At 37.6% G+C, this 22,792-nt stretch overlaps 1 protein-coding gene across 17 annotated transcripts in view; it reads left to right on the top strand.

Annotated features, from left to right (window-relative positions):
• ADCYAP1R1 (ADCYAP receptor type I) overlaps positions 1–22,792 on the top strand; it is a 143,240-nt gene that overhangs the window by 99,973 nt on the left and 20,475 nt on the right. For all 17 annotated transcript variants that reach the window (XM_074573990.1, XM_074573988.1, XM_074573992.1 and 14 more), the window contains exons 5-13: positions 1,469–1,504; positions 2,153–2,194; positions 3,986–4,089; positions 4,951–5,048; positions 5,498–5,630; positions 7,755–7,908; positions 11,369–11,429; positions 15,867–15,936; positions 17,979–18,070. In XM_074573990.1, coding sequence (XP_074430091.1) covers positions 1,469–1,504; positions 2,153–2,194; positions 3,986–4,089; positions 4,951–5,048; positions 5,498–5,630; positions 7,755–7,908; positions 11,369–11,429; positions 15,867–15,936; positions 17,979–18,070 — 790 coding nt within the window. The remainder of the gene's footprint in view (positions 1–1,468; positions 1,505–2,152; positions 2,195–3,985; positions 4,090–4,950; positions 5,049–5,497; positions 5,631–7,754; positions 7,909–11,368; positions 11,430–15,866; positions 15,937–17,978; positions 18,071–22,792) is intronic.

The raw sequence follows: 22,792 nt of genomic DNA, 5'->3' as shown, positions 1-22,792 counted from the left end.
TTCTGCAGCATCTGGTAATTTAGTCTGATGCAGCAGGTTGATGGAAAATGTTTGCTTGGAACATTGGTCGACTTCTTTTCAGAATTAGTTCACCTACCCCATATTCGCAAACATCCAAGAATTCTCATATGTGAAATTATGAATGCAGCTGGAGTTGGGCAGAGAAGCCAGGAGACAAAGGGTCTTCTCATCATGGTTTTCAAAATTAAACCTCCAGAGCAACTGGTGGGTGGAATGTGTAGGTTTGATGTCGAATACATCCATTCAAAGACACAGTACAGCCTACCTGATGTTTCAGCTTAGTTTTTTAGGCTCCCACCATCATCTTCATACCAAATGCCCTGGTTTTTATCTTAGAAGATAAAAAGCACATCTGATTTATTTTAGAGGAAATAAATCAATGAATTTTAAATTATTATATGATGAAGAATTTGGAAAAAATATAAAATATAAAATGCTTTTTATGTTGTGCTGAAAAGACTCTCTCTACTATTTTTTTTTTCCTTAGATGCTGTCTTTCTGCTTTCCCATAGGATCAAAACCAATCTTTGTTTGGATTTTAGTATTAATCAAAACCCTCTCATACCTGAAATCAGTGAACAGCTTTTCCAATCCCTAGTTAAGGTTTGACGATATGTTCAGGGTTAAAGAAGAACAACCTGTAGCCCTGTGGTTACCCCAGGGCATGCAGAACTAAGCTAATCTAAACATTTAACCCAACATAGCGGACAATGAAACCTCGGAAACATTTTTTGTTCCCTAGTTGGTGGGCCACCGGCAGAGCTATTTGTGGACAGCTTTGTCAGGCTCCTCGATATCTCTCGCTGCACGACGCAGCAGCACCACTCGGTGGCTTAGGGGCAGCTTCTTTTTATGCATTCCCCAACACGGAACTTGAGCTAAAATCCACTGAGGATTCAGGAAAAGACTGACTTCAGGGCAATTCAGGTTAAGTACTTAGTAGGGCGGGTGAAGGACTGGTTTGAGATAATCCCAACATTTTCTTTTGGAAGGACAAAAGGAAAGAAAATGAAAACTTTTAATGAAAACCTGCTTTTTTATGATTTCTCATTGTAACATTTGTATTTTTAGTATACAAATCAGCATGGATTTCATCAGAATATTCTGGAAATGTGTGGGTCTTTCTTATTTCAGATACTTTCCTTCCCCCCAAAAAAAAGTAAAAAGGAAAAAGAAACAACACACAAATAAGATCCCTCGTCTCTTTTTCTTATGCTTCTTAGAGTTTGATGAAACTCCATGATAACCAGAGATTTAACAATATAATGCAATCGACTGTCTTCTGAAAACCACTTTTCAGCCATAATAATACAGTCTCATCTTGAAAAAAAGGATTTAAACAAAATTTTCTTGCAGTTCGTCTCTGGGCAATGCTGCATCCACTCCTCTTATGGGAATCAAACTATTATCAAGATCAAATTAATTATTTTTATTCTTCTAATTTCAGGTTGGGAAGTAGATAATATGGGGCAAACCCATGCAGGTAAGAGCCAGTTTTGCTGACTGCCTCCTATGTACCTCTGTTCTCAAAAACTGCATGTAGACCATATGATAATATCAGATTATTGGAAAGTTGTTTGTGTATCAGCCATGATAATTAATATGCGTAGTTCATTGTAACACGGTGATAAAAAGTGAAAGTAAAAATCTGGTAAGTTTTAGAAATCAATATGATCTAACCTAAACCCACAAAATTTCACTATCTTACTTGAAATCAATTAATTATCACCTTTTGTCACTGATGAATGGAAATAATTTTTCATTAATTCTGTGAAAACAGACTGTACTTCAATATTTATGGTTTATAAATGCAAATTTCTAAAGATGTAACATTTGACTTTAGTATTTTTGAATAAAATTGGTCCTAGTTTGATTGTATGTGGTTTTAGCTATGTGCTTCTTGCTTGCAGTAGCAATTTTTTAATTTTATACCTTCAGCTGTGATTTAAACTCACAAGTAAAACTGTGTTTACTTCCTGAAAAGACAAAATCAAGTATTTATTGCCTTTGGGCCTGATCCAAACAAATAAAAATCAATTGGATCTTATTTACTAATTTCCGCAGAGACCAGTTTGGGTCCTAATAGAAAACACAATCAAAACTATTTCTTACCAAATTTCCACTTTTATAGGTGATTATGACCTGCTGGAAAGCACAGCCCAGTCTCCCCTAGGTAAGAAACAGAACCATGGAAAGTTTCTCTTTTTATTTTAACCCTGTTAAAAAGGAAGATCCAAGCTTTTTCTCCTGCCATTTAGGTGTTATTTTCAAATGGGTTCTAATTATGGTGACACATTTTCTGGTGCATTACTTTTAGCAGTATTATGAAAATTTATTCCTCCACTATTGAGCCTTGCAATCTAGCAAGTATGTTTTTGTAAATTATATCTACCTGCTTAACAGTAATTACTAAATGGTGTTAAGGAAAGTCAACACCATGATTAAGTGGTTATTTTCCATAGAAAACTAGGGATGAATGTGCAAGAATAATTTACCAATATTTGCCAAGTAATGCAATGTTCTTAAATGAATGCTGTGATTAAATAGATATATTCTGCTGCATGGATGGCAAACAGATTCTTTAAAAATAAGGTCACTGCTAGTGTTATGAGCTGCATGACTAAATTGCTCTTAGAATGCGAAGCAGCACAACCTTAATAAAAAAAAATAAAAAGAAAAAAAACAACCTTGGAAATTTCCATCAATTTTGGTCAAGGTACAGCTCAAACTCCAAAAACTGTAATAGTTCAATAAATGGAAACTGTTCTATTGTACTGGAGAGGAGTAAATGCAGCCGGCAGCCCAGCTCGATTTTTTCAACCAGGTCACTGAGCTTTGGCAAGAGGAATGGTGGTTAAAAAGAGCACCACAGGGGCCATCCCACCTCAGGCAGCCTCAGTAACAAAGTGAGTGTCAAGAGACACTTTCCTCCTCTACCCCCAGCTCTTCTTTCCCAATACAGTTTTAAGCCTTTTGGCTGTGTCATTGAAAACCGTTTAGGAGCTAGTCCTTGTATGAGATTAGCCAAACAATGAGAGTAAAAAGAGAGAAAAAGAGAATGAGGTTTTCTCTGAGCTAGTTTTGAGCCTCCTTGCAAACATTTGTTTTAAAGTAAGGTTACAAACTGGCACTGGAACAAATAGTAGGCAGAGGAATGTGAGAAGCTCTGAAACAGGTTTGAAATTGTCAGCTGAAGACACACTGGACATCTGGTGATGTAAATGAACATACTGCTATGAAGACAGAGACAGGGAAGAGATTCCCACTCCTTCTTTCTTTTGTTTTCCTACAAAAGCTTCTCACAAAGTCACTGTCAGATAAGAGTTTAAGCTTGAAGAGAAATCAGTGGGATACACGTTATCTGACTACAGGAGAATAATCCAGCTGCCTCACCATAGACATGTAATGTCTGTTTTACATATCCTACTGTATCCTGCCTGGCTTCCAATGACTACTCCAAAAAATCATGTTAGCTTTGTGTTTTCTTGCCAGTCCCATGGGGATGCCTCAATTATAGATTATCCCAAATAGGTCCTACCTATATTTAAAGATTGGACTTAACCTTTAGCCATCTGAAGTGTAGATGACTACATCAAAGCTGTATTCCCTAGATGCCTTTCAGAGTCTATGGAGAGAAAAGGACATTTAGCTGACCCCTGTTTTAGGTGCCTACTTGGGAATGAGATCTTTGGTGGCCTGGAAGCACTGACTATACTGGTTAAATCTTTTTTGCTTTCTGGTGACCAGATGTAGTAGTAGACATCCATAGGCATCAAGTGTAGAACTAGGTCATTAAAGATGTCATTAAACTTTTAAGATGCCAATAAAGTCTTCTCTGGACAGCCAGATAATAAGTACCCCCAGTGGTACTATGGGGTTTTCTTTGGTCATGTATCAAGGGGAGGGAGGGTATATCCTGCTGTTTGTTTCAGCAATGGCATATTCTCAACTGTACTTGACATAGGGGACATCAGCAGAAATTGCACTGAAGATGGCTGGTCTGAACCTTTTCCTCACTATTATGATGCCTGTGGCTTTGATGAAAATGAAACAGAGTCCGATAACCAGGTGGGAATTAATCTCATAATTAAAAACAAATGAAGGGGGAGAACAGCAGGTTGCTTTTGTCCAGCCTCTGGTCATGGTCTGATTTGATAGTGATTGGAATGAAACAATCAGATATTTATGGGCATAAAAATGTGAGAAGCAAGATTTAGAGTCATAGAATCATAGAATAGACTGGGTTGTAAGGGACTTTAAAGGTCATCCAACTCAAACCCCCCTACCATAGGCAGGAACACCTCCCACTAGACCAGGTTACTCAAAGCCCCATCCAGCCTGGTCTTGAACATTTCCATAGAAGGGGCACCCACAACTTCTCTGGGAAACCTGTTCCAGTGTCTCACCACCCTCACAGTAAAGAATTTCTTCCTAATACCTAATATAAAGTTCCCCTCTTTCAGTTTAAAACTGTTACCCCTCATCCTATGACTACATTCCCTCATAAAGGGTCCCTCCCCATCTCTCCTATTTAAATCCTTCCCAGCCCTATACTGAATATTTCCAGAGTATGACTTTACTATTGATACAGCTTGTAACTTCTAGAAGCCCCCAGTTCTTCCTCTATTGACTAAAGAAACCCTTAGCCAACTACTTTTTTTTCTACAGATACATGCACTGTGGTCAAAGAAATATAGACAGCCTTTACTAGCTCACCGATAAATAAGCTTCACAGCATGCAGAATCGAGGGTGCACCAGACATAGAGCAATGCTCTGACATACAGTGAGATCTCAGGGGAACAAAGAGAGGAAAACAACCAGGACGTTTAAAAATCAAATCCTTCATGTGGTTCCCCCTGCATGTTGACAGGGTAAAGAAGATGTGACCGTAAATGGAACATTTAACTGTGTGTTGTTTGCCTCCCAAGGATTACTACTATCTCTCTGTGAAGGCTCTGTACACAGTTGGATACAGCACTTCCCTTGTTTCCCTTACCACGGCCATGGTTATCCTGTGTCGTTTCAGGTGAGTCAGGACATGAGCAGTGAGCTGTTCTGTCACTTGAAGAAAGAAGGTGGAGCTAATCAGCCCAAAGCAATGTTTAAGCTTTTATCTTACCACACGTACAATAAGAGAGAGACAGCCCTTTAATAGACTTGTTCCCCCAGCTTCGACACACTCCAGTAGCCACATTTCAGGAGACTGAAGCTGCATTGGACTGAGTCTATTTTATGCTACTCTGCATGCTTTTATAGGAAAATCCCTAAATCCTCCTCTTACTCAGGTTTATGGTCGGTATTATCCGCACTCTTGACTTTCAGATGTTGCTATTCTTATTGCCAAGGTGCTAGGAGCTCTGGCCGTGTGTGCAGACAGGCCTAGTATGCTGTTTCTATGAAAGAAAAGTCTTTTTTTTTTTTTTCTTTTTTTTTTCCTATTTCCTCTTTTCCTCTCCCTTGCTCTTTCCTCTCCAGGAAGCTTCACTGCACTCGAAATTTTATCCACATGAACCTTTTTGTTTCATTCATCCTACGTGCAATATCTGTATTCATTAAAGATGGGGTTCTTTACGCTGAACAGGATGGCAACCACTGTTTTATCTCAACGGTAAGTGAAACCAAAGCCAAAGCCTTTTCCTTTATTTTATTCATCATGAGATAACAAAAAATAGTGAGGCAGACAGCAGTCTGTTGGGTATTATAGGCTGAAAAACTATTGGGAGAGAAGGTAATTGGTGGTAATTTACCTCCAGCAAAACCGTGGATGGTATTGTCTCATGATCATTGTCCAGTGGTCTGTCCCTTAGGACAAACCTAGAAGTTTTTGTTTATGACTCTACTTGGGTTGCTTCTCCCTTTCACAGATCTGCATAGTGATAAGTAGGATGAGAGCAGACACAAGCAATTTCCTTCATCTGAAGGTCTGTTTTTTCTCCAGACCCTTATTTGCTCTGGATGTCAGACAGTGTCATGTGTAAGGAGACTGACCAATCAGACATAGAAAATACCCCTGTCAGTCACACTCTCAAAAAATTATTAGTATTAGCCATGTGTTGGTCTCTGCAGTGTGAGGTTTCATGGAAAGCAGTCTCTTCCACAGATGCGTTTAGCTGTATATTACATGTAAATCCCGATTCCTCTTGCATTTAAGGTTAATATTTGATTTGATAAATCAGCTCAGTGGGTGTAATTATGATGGAATTACAGTGAGTTCCCAAACTGAGATCTCTTTTATCCAACGAGTTAAGACCTTATTCCCTATGGGTCCCTTCCACAAGGGAAGTGCAGCTGTATAGTTTCTTAGTCAGGTTTTTTCTTTGTCATTGGAACTAGTTTTTGCTTTTAATTCTTCTCCATTATAAAGTTGAAGCCATGTCAGATCTTAGCTTGTTTGCACCACTCTTCTAATAGTGGCATCTGCCTCATTGTTTTGAAACACCTGAAGCATAAAATACATTAAAATCAGCCATCTGATGACCAGATCTTCAGCCCTGGTAGAGCGTCCATGTAGAAACTCAAAATCTGATGTTTTAAACATATTGGTTGTAGATTTGTCCCAGAGAATGGAGTGAAAGTGTGAACCAGTCAAAATTATTAGTGTCCCATTGCCCCAGGCAGGGTATTCCAGTTTATACACTGTTTCTGCTCTTATTTGTTGTAAAGCCGTGCTTTTCTAGGACTAATGTTGTCTCCCTGGGATGCAACACTGGAAAGACAAGCGTGTCCTACTCTCACAGAGTCAAGATAGAGCTTGGTTTCCACCTAAGGCTTTTATCATAGAATCACAGAATCATTTAAGTCAGAAAGGACCATTAAGATCATTGAGTGTAACCATTAACCTAGCACTGCCAAGTCCACATTCCAAGTTCCTAAGCACCACATCTTCACATCTTTTAAATACCTCCAGGGATGGTGACTCAACCACTTCCCTGGGCAGCCTGTTCCAATGCCTGATAACCCTTTTGTTGAAGAAATTTTTCTTAATATCCAATCTAAATGTCCCCTGGAAAAGAGAGCGACGCCCACCTCACTACAACCTCCTTTCAGGTAGTTGTAGAGAGCGATAAGGTCTCCCTCAGCCTCCTTTTCTCCAGGCTAAACAACCCCCGTTCCTTTTTTTTTTTCTTTTTTTTCTTTTGTCCACCAGTTTCCCTCCCAGTAAACTAATGAAACCTGCAGTCGTTTTTCACAGTAAATCACTCTGCTTTCTTTACAATTATGCTTACTTTCATTTTCTGTCCCTGAGTGACAGCACCTGCAAACAGCAAGGAAGTACTATGCTCAACTGCACACAGGAGGGTGCATCCTTTCTGATCCCGCTCTCAGGGCTTTCCACAATCGTCCTGCCATTTCACATACTTCCTTAGGTTTCTCAATACACAAGTGGATTCTTTTCTTCTCTGCACTTAATCCTTGCAAGGGGGCTTAAGTCTAGCAATTAGCGTCCATTGACAATATGAACTCCCACTAATGCAAGATGTTCTCAAGCTGTCTGCAGACTCTCGTCGACCACCTCCCACTGGTAAAATTGGCTATCTGCCCTTTCAAGCTTCTCTCTCTAAGTGGCACCTCACGTTCTTCTCATGCTTTTAAAACTTTACTATTAAAAGTGTATAATACCAGTCCCAGCTGTTTTCCTTTCCAATAAAAGATTTGGAGAGGTTGAAAGTATTTTCTCTATCTGTTAGGTGGAAACAACATGGAAATAACTGTTTTTCTTGATTCTCTGCAGGTGGAATGCAAAGCAGTGATGGTGTTTTTTCACTACTGTGTCATGTCCAACTACTTCTGGCTTTTCATTGAGGGATTGTACCTTTTCACTTTATTGGTAGAAACCTTTTTCCCAGAGAGGAGATATTTCTACTGGTACACTATTATTGGCTGGGGTACGTGACAATTCTTGTCTAAAATGTGTCTCAGTGTGAAAGACAGCTCCATGAACCATCTCATATTTCCACATACAGTTTCAAAGTATAATTTTAGTCTTTGTATAGAAGTACCACTGTGGACCAAACTGTGTTTTGCTTTTTTGTCTGAATAGACTTGAACTGAAATCTGGAGGACACCACATCTCTTGCAGAGATGTAGTCCACAACCAAGAATTGCATTCTACAAGATATGATCTTAATGACAAGTTCTTCAGTATAATCAAATCTGCAATGTTAAGTCTAGTCCATTTTCTAAGACTTCTTTTCTGCCTTTCTTCCAGATAATAGCTAAATTGAAAATTTATCCAAAGGGTATTCACATATGCTCATCCTATCTGGATGGGAAATGAAAGCTTGCAATGGGAAGAAATAAGATTTGTTTCAGAAAGGCCAGTTGCACGATGATAACCAGTGTAATTATTTTTTGTCCTGGCCTTCTGGATATAAATTGATTCCAGCAACATGTTAATTCAAACGGTTATTTCCTGGTGTTTTTGTGCAGAGGTCAGATGATGAATGCCGAAGAAAACATTCAATTTAAATGTACCTTGAGAAGGTTAAACTCAATTTTTATACTTAAACAAACATACTTCTGCAATAATCTGGAAATAATCCAATATCCTTATGTGTGAAGTCTACATACAAACCACATACCTTAAACTATTCTCCTCTGAAAAAAGCATCCTCATGTAATCTGAACCTTCAAGTAATCCACATCTGGTTTTGTTTTTTCCCTCCTTAGGCAGCTGTATATACACAAAAATTCTCATCTCCTGGCAAAGACTTAATACAATAGAAGCAAAGGTATAGAGAAGAAAGAACAAGTGATCAGAAATAACCTATGCATATAAAGGTTATTGGAAAAGGATGGCTATTGGATAAGGCTATTGGAAAAGAAACTGTTGGAAAAGGATATTCAAAATTCCCCTTGTACTATCCATAGATGTATAGTCACATTTTAGCTGAACTATAAGTCTGTTTTCAAAGAAAACTTGAGGGTTATGTACCTGAAAATCTGACAACTATAATAAGCAACAATGTGTTAATCTTTGCAATCTGAACGTAAATCAGAGGTTGGGTTCCTTTAATTAAGTTTGCACAAATTTCACATCTCTAGGTTCCTTTGAACATGAGAATATTGCAACACAGCATATTAACTGAATGGGTTTTTTTTAAATAAATTGGTCTCTGTAATGAAAGAACTACCCAGATGGACTCATTCTATAATGCAACCCCAAAATATTTGGTCTTGAGTTGAATACTATAAATGAGATCTTATAGATCTTATAGATCTATATAGAGCTTATAGATATCACTTCATATTCAAAGTGGTATCAGTAATATCCATTAATAACACTAAGAGAATCCCCAAATGTGGAATTATTTTTTTTTTTAATTTTTTTAAAAATACAATATTTTCTCAGTTTGTGTATATTGCAACTCAAATAGCAGATCCCCTGACCTGGTAAGAACAACTGGCATGTTGCAAGAACAGAAGCTCTTCCAGACTGAACGCAAGTCATGTAGGACAAAAGCAGCCCTCAGCTCAGAGCTGAGGGGGAGGGAGTTGCACTGAAGCAGCAATAAGCAAGAGCTCAGCATTTTGCAGCATCTGGATGTTTATCTGTTTCTTAAAATGTGCTGAGTGCATCAGTGTCCTCATTTGATTAATGAGAACTACATATGGCTGTGTCGATCCAAACAATTTTTTCCTCTTAAATATGCAATATGCTGGCAAATTCTCCAGATAGACTGCTGTCTTCCTGAGAACTCTCCTAATGCCTGCTCCTTACTCAGGGCAGAAACATAGTCAGGAAGAATAGGTCTTCTCAGCCTTTGAAGCTTGTCTGTTTTTTAATGTTACTCAGAAGCTGAAAAGAAGGTGATGAAGATACACATATTTTTTGACGTAAAGAAAAATAATGTGCGTATATGCATATTCATGTAGCAGATGGTTCAAAACTCCAAGCTGATAAGAAATTTGCTTTTTTAACTATATTTTTATGATACATTTAGTCTAATTCTGCCTTCCGGCCCATGTTTCAGAGTTGGAACACTATTCATACCATCAAAATTTATATAGTACAAATCAGTGCAAACAAGATATCGCGTCAGACCCATGATTGATATTTAAAGATTATTTTTATTATTGTGCATCTGTTAAGTTCACAAAGATCTCAATGTTTTCTAAGTATTCTCATGTGAGAAAAGCAGACTTCAATTTAAATTAAATATGCATGATTTCTTCTCCCCAAAGCCTGTCATTTTATTTCTTTTTATCATTTTCCTTTCAAATATTTCTGTGTGTGCTTTTTTAAAGAAGGAGGGATTAATCAGTCATCCAGGTCTAACAGGGATAATTTCATTTCTGATAGCAGGAATATAAGATTTGACAGAGACTCTCTTAAGTGGATTCAGTCGAATGACTAATTAATATGACATCAACACAGCCTTGCAAAATGTATGAAACATAATTGTTCCTGTCAATTTATGACAGTCTCATTCACTGTTGCAAGCTGGGGTTATCAAGGTCCTTATTTTGTTTGCTTTTTAGCACTTTATCTTTCCAGTGGTGCCTGAATAGATGTAGGCAGTTTCCTAGTCAAAGATTTTATCTGCCATAAAATATAGATTGAACTTACCCAGAGTTGTCTTTTATTGTATAAAAAAAAAAATACACTGAAAAACCACACATTTAGTGTTTTCAGAAAGGAAAGTAAATCTAAGTTTCTCAGTGGATTCTTACCGTTTTGATTTAATTTGTCTTTTACATGCATTTTTTAAAGCGTAAAGGAAAGTCTGAAACAGAAATTTAATTCTTGCTCCCAATATTATCTTTTGGGGGTCTGGGGTATTTTTTCAGGAAAAAAAAGTGAAACATTCCTGTGAGTATTGGAAAACTGTCCTCTACTGATTTCTTTTGCTTGAATAAAGCAAAATCATCTATTTAGAGAATAACAGAGAAAATGCAATATGTGCAAATCATTTACAACAAACTACATATGAATACAAAGAATACAATAATGCCATTACAGCTCAACAGATGCTGCTCTCCAATTATTGCATAATTACAGTAGCTCTAGACATGAAAGCTGACATCACTGCTTTTATTTTGTACAGACTATGTTTTAAAGTTCAGGCAACAAGATGCAGTAGAACAACTTCGAGCAATAAAGACCTGAAATGACATTATTCTTTCCTGTTATCAATTTTGCACCTGCAATCCCACCAAGACTAACCTGTCCTCTGACTGAGATAGATGTTTCTAGAGCTCTGAATTAATGTAATGAATTGCATTATTTCACGCATGAGTGCTACTAGAAAATAAAACCTCAGTCGAGAGGTTGTAAAAAGTGCTCATTGTTGAGTAGTAAATGTGTCTAGACCGCTAACGATATCACCATCTTATCTTCCACAGGTACCCCAACAATTTGTGTCACTGTCTGGGCAGTGCTGAGACTTCACTTTGATGATACTGGGTAGGTATCACTGTGTGGGAAACCATTTCATGTGCATTCAGCACAATGGCAAGGATGAAACAGGAATACAGTGATCAGAGGACATGACTAATTTCTCCTTTAATTTCTGACTGATTTGTGTATGCAAGTAGTTTAGGTACAGTGTTCAATTTAGAGTGCTTTCCTGTTCAGCTGCGTAAATAGCCATAATTCAATGTTTATGTCCCTATTGCACTGGTAAATTGATGAAAGAAGGTATAGGTATCTAACCTGTAAACCTGCAGCTGCCCAGTGGCCTTCCAGTCCCTTCTCAGTTGAATTAGTGGAGTCCACAAGATGGTTTATCAAATCTTAAAAAAGCTGCCAGGTGAAACACATTTGTAATTGTCTCCTCCTCTCCAACTGATTATGAAGATAAACGTGTTGAGTTCATCTATAGAAATTATTGCAGATATCTTTTATGTGATGAGTGAAATCTGCAGAAGGAGTTGCTGAGTTTTGATTTACAAAGGCAATTAGGAATTTAGTTTCCCCTTGGAGAGTTTTTTTCCAGAAATCTAGTGGGGTAGATGAGTAGAGGTGAGACAGAAATCCACATCCTGTCTTTGTGAAAAAAAAATGAGGAAAGAGAATAATTTCAGAAAGAATTCAAGAAGGTAGATTCCACCCAAATGGTCTCTTCCTGTAGGGAAAAAAAATAAAAATAAAAACAAAAACAAAACCTGCAAAGATCCTGTATTGTTTTCTAAAGACCCAGAAGGAAAGGCTGCTCCCAGAGATGCCCTGCACATCTCGCTAGTCAGTAGATTGGTCTACTAGAGCAGTGGACATAGCTGGTAAAAATAGACATGAATGTATGCCTTGAAAATACAAACTTAGCAATGTTTTTTTTGTGACAGTTATGTTTGAAATTGGTGAAGTGTTAGAAAAAATGCTGGGAATGAAGAAGATTGAAGTTAGCCTAGGTGATTATTGCAGGTCCCTTCCAACTGATATTATTCTATTCTATTCTATTCTATTCTATTCTATTCTATTCTATTCTATTCTATTCTATTCTATTCTATTCTAAAATTTGGGAAATCCTGCAGTGGTCCTTTGAAAACCTTGATCTGAGTGAAAGGCTTCATTATGCACCCAAGTCCCATTTCTAACAGACTTAGGCTTATGTTTTAATTTTGCCTTATACTACAGATACCTGGATCCAAAATTTGCACAAGACACTATTCTGTTGGGTTTTCGTCATCCTTGTTCTTTCATGCTCTTTTTGGAAAGTACATGAAGCCCTTCCTCCACTGGGTATACCAGTGTTTTGACCCAATGTTCTATTTTGACATTAAGACAAATTAAATCATTTATTTCCATGCAAAACAAGCCAGAACCCCCTGTTGTGTCATTATTATGATTGCAACACTGGTCGTAAATGCATTAATCTCTCTTAGGAGTCCAAACAGTCCTTGCATTTTGCAGGTAGGGGGAATGAGACATTTACAAGAAGCTAAAGGAAAAAGAAGGAATAAAAAAGAAGAAAAAAAAAAAAAGAAAAACAAAACCAAACCCCCTTTTCCTTTCTTTTAGTTTGAGAAACTATTTAGCATGCAACACATTTAGACAGATTCTAGCTGAGCGTCTCAGTGGTTACTTTTTAAAAATCAACTAGCATTGTTCTGGGGGTGGGGGAGAAGCCAGCATGAGCCTGAAAACATTGCAGAAATTACTGAACTGGGAAACCACTGTCACAACGGCGTGGACTAAAATATAGACTCTGAGTCTGAGTCTCCACCTTCTTGCTCCTTATAAACCTGGCAGAGCTCCCTTGACTTCAGCTCCTGATTCACATCACTGTAAGTGACATGTTTGTGGAGATAAATGCAACTGTCTGTTTGTCCAGAGCTGTGCTACTGAATTAAATGGAATTATTCCAGATGTACACCAGAGACGTAACAGAGATTGGACTCTGGCATTTTCAAATGGAAATCACATCCCTCCCCCATCGCACTGGCTCCCTTCCCTTCATCCATCCTGAAAAAGAGTCCTGTGTGTCTGACCTCCACTGTAGCAATGCATTTGAAAGAAATTAGGGAGCTTGTTTATGTAGTACAGCTTGTTGGCAGATATTACAGACTGTTTTGTTGTGCATTGGGGCTTTTTTCCCTTCTGGTCACGTTCATCTGAAGAGAAAATTGTGTTTCTTCCACCACATCCATCCCATAGATGTCACAGGGACTGGACAAAAAAAGTCCTTGAAAAAACCTTTGTGTGAGCTTGATCTGATTCATTGTTGACACCTACAAAGTAGACATTTACAACTGAGCTTGCTGGGGACAACCTGTAAAAAGAGAGGAATAGGTCTAAGAAGAATAAGCATTTTAAAGGGATGATGTATCACCCCAGAGTATACATTTAAAATACATCAGCGCAGGAAAAAAAATAATCAACAATCTCCAAGTGTCTATTTGTTCCAACCAGAGTCTAGGATAATTAGCTGGGCTGTAGATGTCTTCAGTAGAGATGATTGGAACTAGAGCAGGTAGATTTCATCCCCTGTAATTTCTCACTTCCACACAGACAAATTGCCATACACCAGTGCCTGCTTGTACAGACAGATTTGTATTAGAATTTGCTCAGGTTCTTATGGCATGGGTCAACTCACTAAAGACTTTCAGGGTAGACTTAATGTTCTTCTTCGAGAGGCTGAGCTCTGCAAATAGTGGGTAATTTTCAGAATAATTCATTTATTAATGTATACAAAGAAATAAAGAGATAATTGGTGACTTTAGGTGCTTTTGTTTTGTGGCATGCAATTGTTGATAACTGAAGAAAGCCTGGTTTCCAGACTGTGGGTGAGAATGAGTTCCCTCTGAATATTTGTCCCCTTTCAAATATTTTAATTTAGGCATCCAAGGTGAGGTAACTCAGAAATGTTACTTTGCATTTGAAAACCTCAGCCATCAGTCCCACAGATTTTGGGGGATTTTAAGTTTCTAGGCTTTGTAGATAGGAGCAAAAATATGTCTTTTTGTGCAAATTTGACATCCCAGTTCTAATTTTCTCTCTTCTCACTAGCTCTACCACACATACCCTTATTGTTGGTTTTATGGGAATCCAGTAAAACATTGCATATCTAAGTTCAACTGAAATTTCTAAACCAGAAATTGGGATTTCTGGTCACAGCTGCTTGGGATTTCTCTCAAATGCACTTTGATGATAGCATTTTAGCTTTGTCTCCTCACACTTACACATGTATATACTTTTGTTTAAAGATTTTCACTTTTCCCCCAGACACTGCCATTTAAATGACACAGAAGCTGTATTAAGCTCTCATAAGATCAGCAGTAGTTTATTCCTGTATGCTCTTCCAAACTGTTTCTTGGCATCTGACAAATGCACTATGACAAGTGCTGCTGGGATTTTTGGCTGCGGTCTGAGAAGGAGGGGAAACCCTTCTTCTCAGAACTGCAGGTACAAAGTAGACATTTTTCTGTGATTTTATGTTTCCCAGAGGGAAGCATGAGGGGAAGAAAGCAGACACAAACAGAAGACATTTTTTAACTGACAATCAAATTCTTAATGTCTTAAAATAACGTAGTGGGGGTGGTGTGGCAGGGGAAATAGGATTGTTTTCATTATTATTGTTTTTCTAGCTTTAAAATATATGTTAAAGTTTAAACCCTGTATGTATACGGGTGCTGTAATTAGCTTTCTGTACAAATGAATGTCCAAACGCATCTATATGGAATAAACTTCAGCAGAATTCTTCATTGTATCTAGAGGAAGATTTTAAATGCTGAGGTAGAAATGCCATTTTAATTATGATGACTAACTCCCAACAGCTTAAAAAAGGAGATGACCCCATCTGTGTCCAGTACTTGAACCTTCTTAGATGAATCCTTGGTAGTACTTGCAACCCAATGACTGGAAAATCATTCCTATATGTGAACACAACCCTTCTCTAATACATCCTCGTGTACTAGATATGTGTACGAATACTCATGTCAGGATCAGGAACCAACATTCATATCTGTTTACCTTGGAAAATTTAAGAGACATCAAACTTTGGAATAACTATCTCGTACCCTTCAAGGTATCCCTGTTTGTTTTTTTTTTTCCCTTTTACTGAGATGTTAGCTTAAAGGGACAATTTCACAGTTGTATTGTCTGTAGACATAGAAACACATATACAGGCATTTTCCAAAATGGCTAAACTTTTTAGTAAGAGGTACCACTAAAATTTCCACAAAATAACTTATTTTCCTTTCAGATAAGTTGGGTAAATGCTGTAAAAGCTACAACAGGGACAGACTGAAGAACCAGTGCCTTTGAGCCCAAATAAAATAATTTATCTACAAGACCAATCTCCCACTCTCTGCTCCCTTAAAAAATGTTGTAAGTTTAACTTCCTTGTTATATCTTTCTCTTTCCTTCTCTTTTCCCACCCCATTCTTTTATTAACGACTTCAGCTGCTGGGACATGAATGACAACACTGCCTTGTGGTGGGTGATCAAGGGTCCTGTGGTTGGATCGATCATGGTAAGTAACATTTGGAGGAGGCACTTCCTCAACATTTCTGAGGGCACATAGCTGATGCAAATAGCTTCAAATGGTTTTGCAAACTATGGTGTATCAGCTGTGCTGGACTACTACACAGGTTGTCTGAATGTCCAGTGCTTGCCATCCACAATGCTAATTACATTGTTTTAAAGAAGTTTTAGTACAAGTTAAATGATGACGCACTGCCTACAAGCAAAGATGATGTAGAAAAGGAGTTATTCAGCTGCTTAAACATACCTACCAAATGTCATATGTAAGACCCTAGAGCATATGGAGCATTAGCCTGGGGCTGGCAGATATGACACAGGACGTATGAGAATCCTGTGTCATGGGAATCCTAACCATTTGGGGTAGCAGTTGAGGGCCAAGTGGGACAACCCCAGGAATGTAAAACAGTACTAGATGCCAGTGACTAGGAACCGGGCTGTGTCTGTTGAAGGAATTAATTTCAACGGTACATTTATTTATCTAATATTATCTTTATAATAGTATTGTGGACATAATGCAAGATGCTCAATTGTCAACAAAGTATCTGAACTCTAGTTCATGAAGGACTTGGATTTGACTCAAATGACGTTAGATACCTGTATATGGATGACTGACAGGTTATAGAGTACTCTGTTTGGGCTCCAACTGCTGCCCCAAAAGAATAAGGGAACTTTGAAATGGTATTGGGCTCCCCCAGTTAGGAAATTAAATTGAGCACCTAGACAATATGGTTAGTGGCACCTGAAAAACTGTCTTACCACATGTAGGTGTCTAATTCTGGTCATGCTAACATGCTCTCCATACTTCAGTGACAGCACCGGCCAGGTCTTTGTTGACTGTTGTGGGAATTTAGACATCCAGCTCACAGGTAGCTGTCTACTGGTAGGTGTTTTCTTCAGGTTTCATGCTTCTTTTAAGTATTTGGTCAGCTCTCTGAAGTACAGTAACCTTCAGACACATTAAAGGTAATTCAGCTAATAACACTGAAAGATATTGAGATGGAGAGGGTCCAACAACCTGTGCGGTTTTTTTATACCAATATATGTGAATTTCCATGCTTTACAGACATATTCTTGAAGGATCACATTCTGGCTTTGGGGAATCAGTTATACCTGGCTCCTATTGAAGACATTAAAGATTCAAGCAACTAGCAAGAGATGACTGGGCTTCTCCATTCTTTTATAGTCCTCAGATCAGATGGAAAAACCTTTTGAAAGAGATTCTCACATCTAGTTGAAGTTCTTAGTGTCCCTACAGGAGTAAAATGTTGCATATGGGATCAACTTAAATTTCCCACTGTTTTCTTCTGGTGTTAAGATGCTATGGAGTTAGTGATAGCCAAATCTGAAGCCAAAGCATCAAAATAAATTGATTTTATTAATCTCCAAATTTTTAAAACTGTATTTGTAATTACATGATTCCATGGAAGAGAAGATGCCCAGGAAGACATAAAACTAGAAGTCATGATGATGAACATTAACACCCTCCCTCCCCTACCCCCACACACACACTCCTTCCCCAAAAAAACATTAGAAGTCATCTCATCTTGGGCTGGGTTCAACCAAGGAGAGGGAAAGTGACACAACTTGGGATTTTCAGGAAAGTGGAGACATTAAATTGTGCCTGATGGATGCTGCTAAACTATGAAGTGCCTTAGTTCAAAGAATGGGTGTTGAAGATGCTGTTAGTGTTGAGATCTTTGCTGTATGGTTTTAATGTGCAGGAATCTTTGTTTTTATTCTTTGCACCAATTGATACTGAAAAATTTTGAAACGTTTTCACTTATGTTATGTTATCTAGTGCTTGGGACTGAAGAAATTCTGCCTTTAGCTGTTGAGAGGCGGATATTTTTGCCTGGCAAACGGACAATAAGACCCTTGTAAACTTATCCCATTACTCCTCACCCTATAGAACTTCTAGACTGCAGCTGGGAGAAGAATAAGGCAATGGAGCCAGCAAGTCACTGGGAAAGTCTCATTCTCATACTTGAAAAAATATATCGCCATTATTTTTTTTCTTTCTTTTTCCCCTAGATAAACTTTGTGCTTTTTATTGGCATAATTGTGATACTTGTGCAGAAACTCCAGTCACCTGATATCGGGGGCAATGAGTCCAGCATTTACTTGTAAGTACAAATAAAGCAGTAATCAATTTAGATTTCTAATATACACATAGGAAAAAAGACAAAGTCAAAAAGACACCTCAGCTGAATTAATTTGATTTTCAAAAAGAGTTACAGAATCTACTAAATTGCTTCGGTTGATTTTTACTTTCTTTTAAAAGCCACTGAAGTACATTTTAACGCCAGCTTTCACTTTTTTTTTAAAAGGCCTAAAAAATACACAGTAATACAAGATTTGGAAAAAAAAAAACAAACAAAACCAAAAAACTTCCTTACAGGTCAGTTTTCTGGAAATTAACATACTGACCAGGCATAAATATTATTATACTCATGGGACAGTCTGCTGTGCTTCATACATTCCAGGGACTTGGTCCAAAGTTCATTGAAAGCAATGAGATTTGGTGAAAAGATTTCATTAACTTTGGACTGAATTCTGACAATCTCCTAAAGTTCCTTATGTTCATGTTTCTTGTAACCTTGAATGCATTCCACTTAAGCCAAACACCACGCTGCCACCCCAAGAATTGCTTAAAAATGCACAAATCTTAAAATTTTCCTTTAGAAGTTTTAAAGCTTTGTTTGTGATTTACATTTTTTTAAAGCCAATATCCTTTTTGATAGTTTCCAACTCATTCGAGGGCAGAGATTGGTCATTTAAGATGGTTGTCATTCTCGTTTTGAGTGCATGCCATCAGTCTCCATTTAAAAATTATATCATCATTTTGAATAACTAGGATATGTGGCAGCACATTTGGTGTTTTCTTGGCTTCTCAGCCTAAACATCACACACATTCGTTTTGCAATTTTTTCTGAGCTCTAGTGATTTCTAGCACTCATAAACGCAGGTAAGACTATTTGATTTAGTGCTGTATCCCTGGTGAAAGAAGGCAAGTCATGAAAACCTTAAATAAAAATAACAGCTGTCAGGATAAAGCAGGAGATCCTCATTTTCTAGTACTTTTTAAAAAAATTATCCAGTGATCAGTTTCACCCTAATTTACCACACTCATAGCATATTGATGGCATCCATCTAAATGACAGTTTTCAGGGAAAAATACGTCCTCCAGCTGCTTAATTTTCTTCCCTTCTTTCCTACTGTCTTGTTTAGATTTACATGAAAAGGTAATATTTTATGCATCACTTTTTCATGTCTGTAGTCAGACATCCACTTACTGAAAGTGCTGCCCTTGAAGCTTGCTCCAAACCGGATTTCCACAGACAAAAACGATGCTTTAAATTCAATCTACAGGTGGATATATCTCAGAGTTAAAACTCAGGAGAAAGTGTAGTGAATATGTTAACTGTCTGCATGGTTTACCTAGGGCTTGCATGAAGACTTCCCATGTATGTGCTGCTGGGAAGTCATCCACTAAATCTTAGATTGTAATTAGCACCCAAGATGTGCAGAGCTAGTTCTGACTACAACCTGCTAAGTGCATGTTTGGTGTCTGCTGCACATTTCTCACATATGAAGCAAAGCATGCCATAGACTCCAGTGATTTAATGGGATTATAAAACATCCTTGTCATTTTTGATCAATATGGTGACTGGGTTTTACTGATATTTTTCCTATGTGTATAGTTAGCCACCAAAACCAAGAGAAAACATCATATTTTCTGTTTCATTCGCTGCCATTCTTTTTCATATTTTTTTGCAACTTTATTAATGGGTGTGTATAAATTGATATTGCATTTATGTATGTGTTATGAAGTGGAGTGTTGTTTATCCAAACAGATTCGACAACAGAAAAGTCACACAGAAATAATAAAAAACAATGAAACGAATAAGTCTATGCAGGTATACACCAGGCATATTCAATATTTGTGCACACATATCTTGTAAAAAGAGAGGTGTTATAATGAAGAAATAAGACAGCTCATAGTATGGTTATGTCACCATATTGAAATCTCTGTGGCATTTAGACTGTCATCCATATTAAGCATTTTCTATGTCCTATTTTGCTCTTTAAAACTATTAAACATCATCCCATCAGACTAAATTCTCCATCCAGATCTTTATTCCACAACATATTTAAGTTCTTTGCCTTTAGTACATGAGACAAATGAGTTGTGGTTGAGGAAGGGTGTTCAGCCTGTTTCTGAAGGTAATATCACATGATATCTGTAGCAGTGATTGAGATTTACTCTGCTATCAATATTCTACTCCTTGCAATAACCCTTTAGCCAGGACTTCCATCTTCAAAAAAGAAAATAAAAGACCCCACAAAAATTTGGTTATTGTTTTTGAGTAGAATTTATTTTGTTCTTATATGTTCAGGACCTTTTAACTATTATTTTTGTCAGGAAAGTCTACCTCCAGTTCTATTTTATAGACACTGTGGTCATGGTTCTGCAAATCACTTAAGCCTCTGTTTGGCTTTAAAAGCCTTGGGGATGTGCTTAAATTCAAAGATTAATTATATATTGTTACAACTGTGCACTCATTATTAAAAATTCCCACTTCTGAAGTTAGCTGCGAGCTATGACAGGAACACAACAGAAGAGTGCACTACTGGGGAACTAATGCTTAATTAATATAGCGTAGCCGCTTGAGACTGTAAAACTTGCTTTAAAAAATCAAGCAATAATTTGTATAATTTACAGCACAATAATGAGTGCTTTACTCCCACAAAAAAATCAGACTTTCTCTCTAAATAATCAGATGATCATTATATGCAATAGCCTTTCCGTTTAGGCTGGCAAAACCTTGGAAACACGTAGCTAATCCCTAACAGTTTTCCACAGCAGTCAAATGCTTTAGTGATAGTAAACTTCCATCTTATCAACTTGTATGTTCAGTCATTCATTGCCAGTCTCATGCCTAATTGATCTTTCTTCACACATTTGGTTTCCCTCTCAAAGCTGCCTGCATGCTGCCGTTTCAGACTGAATGGCTCAGACCATGTCAGATTCTCAGAAAGCAATAACCCCGTCCTTTTACTGGTGTTGTAGATAGAAACTCCTCCTTATGGCTGAAATGACAGGGGGCTAGATTCATCAAAATTATCTAAACAGCTGAGGTAGGAATTAGAAAGGAAATAGAAGCTGTCCCTTTTAATATTAATTTCAATTTTATGATTATTTTTGGGTTTTTTTCTTAACTTTATGATTCTTTTGTTTTTTTCTTTAGGCAGCGTTCATACTTCCTCCCAGTAGTTATCATAATTATTTACTTTTTAGTGTTAGGAGTGAACTGCCAAAGGCATAAAAAAAGACATACCTTGGTTTCTTGAACCATGTTTGGTTTCAGTTAACCTTGTGTTAACCTGAATCATTCCACCAAATTAAACAACCAAAGCAAGTCCAGTAATGCAAAAGCAATAGATTTTCAACTGAGTGAGATCCTCAGGTGCTGGGGAAGCATAAAGTAACATTGGTTATATTCCTAGTGTAATTAAGACACCTATCTGCATAGTTCAGACAGGTTTCTTGCCCCATCTGCTGAATGAATTGCATAAACAATTGTAATGTGCCATGGTCATGGACACAACATACTTAATCCTATAGTGCAACATCTTGGTTTTGTACCTGTATATTCCATCCAGCTAGATTTTACTTAACGTGCTTCCAAACAGAAAGCACTGCCTGATTTTTGTCAATCTCCAATTGCACGTTTTGTAAGTATTTTGTAGTAGTAGATTATTTAGGGACTGTCACACCACATGCTGAAGGCCAAGCAGCACCACATCAGAAGTCCACGAATCCAATGTGCACTCACAGTTCTGGGGACTGAAAACGCATATTCACAACTCTATTATGGTTGGTCCAGCACATGGTGTGTCACATCAGGCCCACGTTATTCGCATGTATTTTCCTATATCAGCCCTTTGTCTGGAATTTTAGGAAACAGATAATAAATTGATCTGGGAAGGCTTCATTGTTTTTTCCATGAGAAATGCAGCCAGTAGTGTGCAACATGGTATATCAGCATCTACTCTGAGGTTTTGGTCAAATTGTAGAAAGAGCACATTCACACCCCCACAAAAAAACATATTCCTGTAGAAATGCCTACACAAAGCTTAAATCCACGCTATTCTTTTCATGAGCATTGTTGCATTGCTGAAAGAGTCGTTATAGACAGAAGATCGTCTAACAGTATCACTACCATAAACCACTCCAGTAATTAAGTAGGTACGCATGGTGCAGATGCATGCTGGAATAACCCTTAAGTTTAAAAAAGGCCCACACATTTCCATCAAGTTCTTTGCTTATTCATTAATTTTCAAGGATCAAACACATTTAACTGGAAAAAGCTTCTTTTTTTTTTTTTTTAATTATTTCCACTTTAGCATGAATAGTATAATTTGGGAGGGGGAAGCTTGTTTCTGCTTTTGCTTTAACAGATTCTTCATAAATTTTGTATCACATGTTGAAAACTCAATGAAAAGAAAATAAACCCCACATATATCTAGCTAATTCAGGTCTACGTCATTCCTCCAATCAGCATCTTGCTGGAAAGAAAGGAGAAACATGGCATATATCATAGGTAGGTATGATTTTACATTGGTGCAACCTAGAGGGTTAGGGCAGGAGAAGCAATGTTGTTACACAAACGTTTTGGTAAACAACACTCCTCTACAGTTCACCTAAAAAGTCACCGGACACTCAATGATTCATTCTGCTACTGCTTTGTCTTGCTGCAAGTGCTCAGACTGCCAGCATTAATAATTATTGACAGGGTCTTCATGCCAGAAGTCTCATTTTTGACAAGAAAATGGCAGATGTT

This window comes from Larus michahellis, chromosome 2 (assembly GCF_964199755.1).
Source record: "Larus michahellis chromosome 2, bLarMic1.1, whole genome shotgun sequence".
NCBI lineage: Eukaryota > Metazoa > Chordata > Aves > Charadriiformes > Laridae > Larus > Larus michahellis.
Note: the sequence above shows the minus strand (reverse complement) of the source record. Positions and strands in the feature narration are given on the sequence as shown.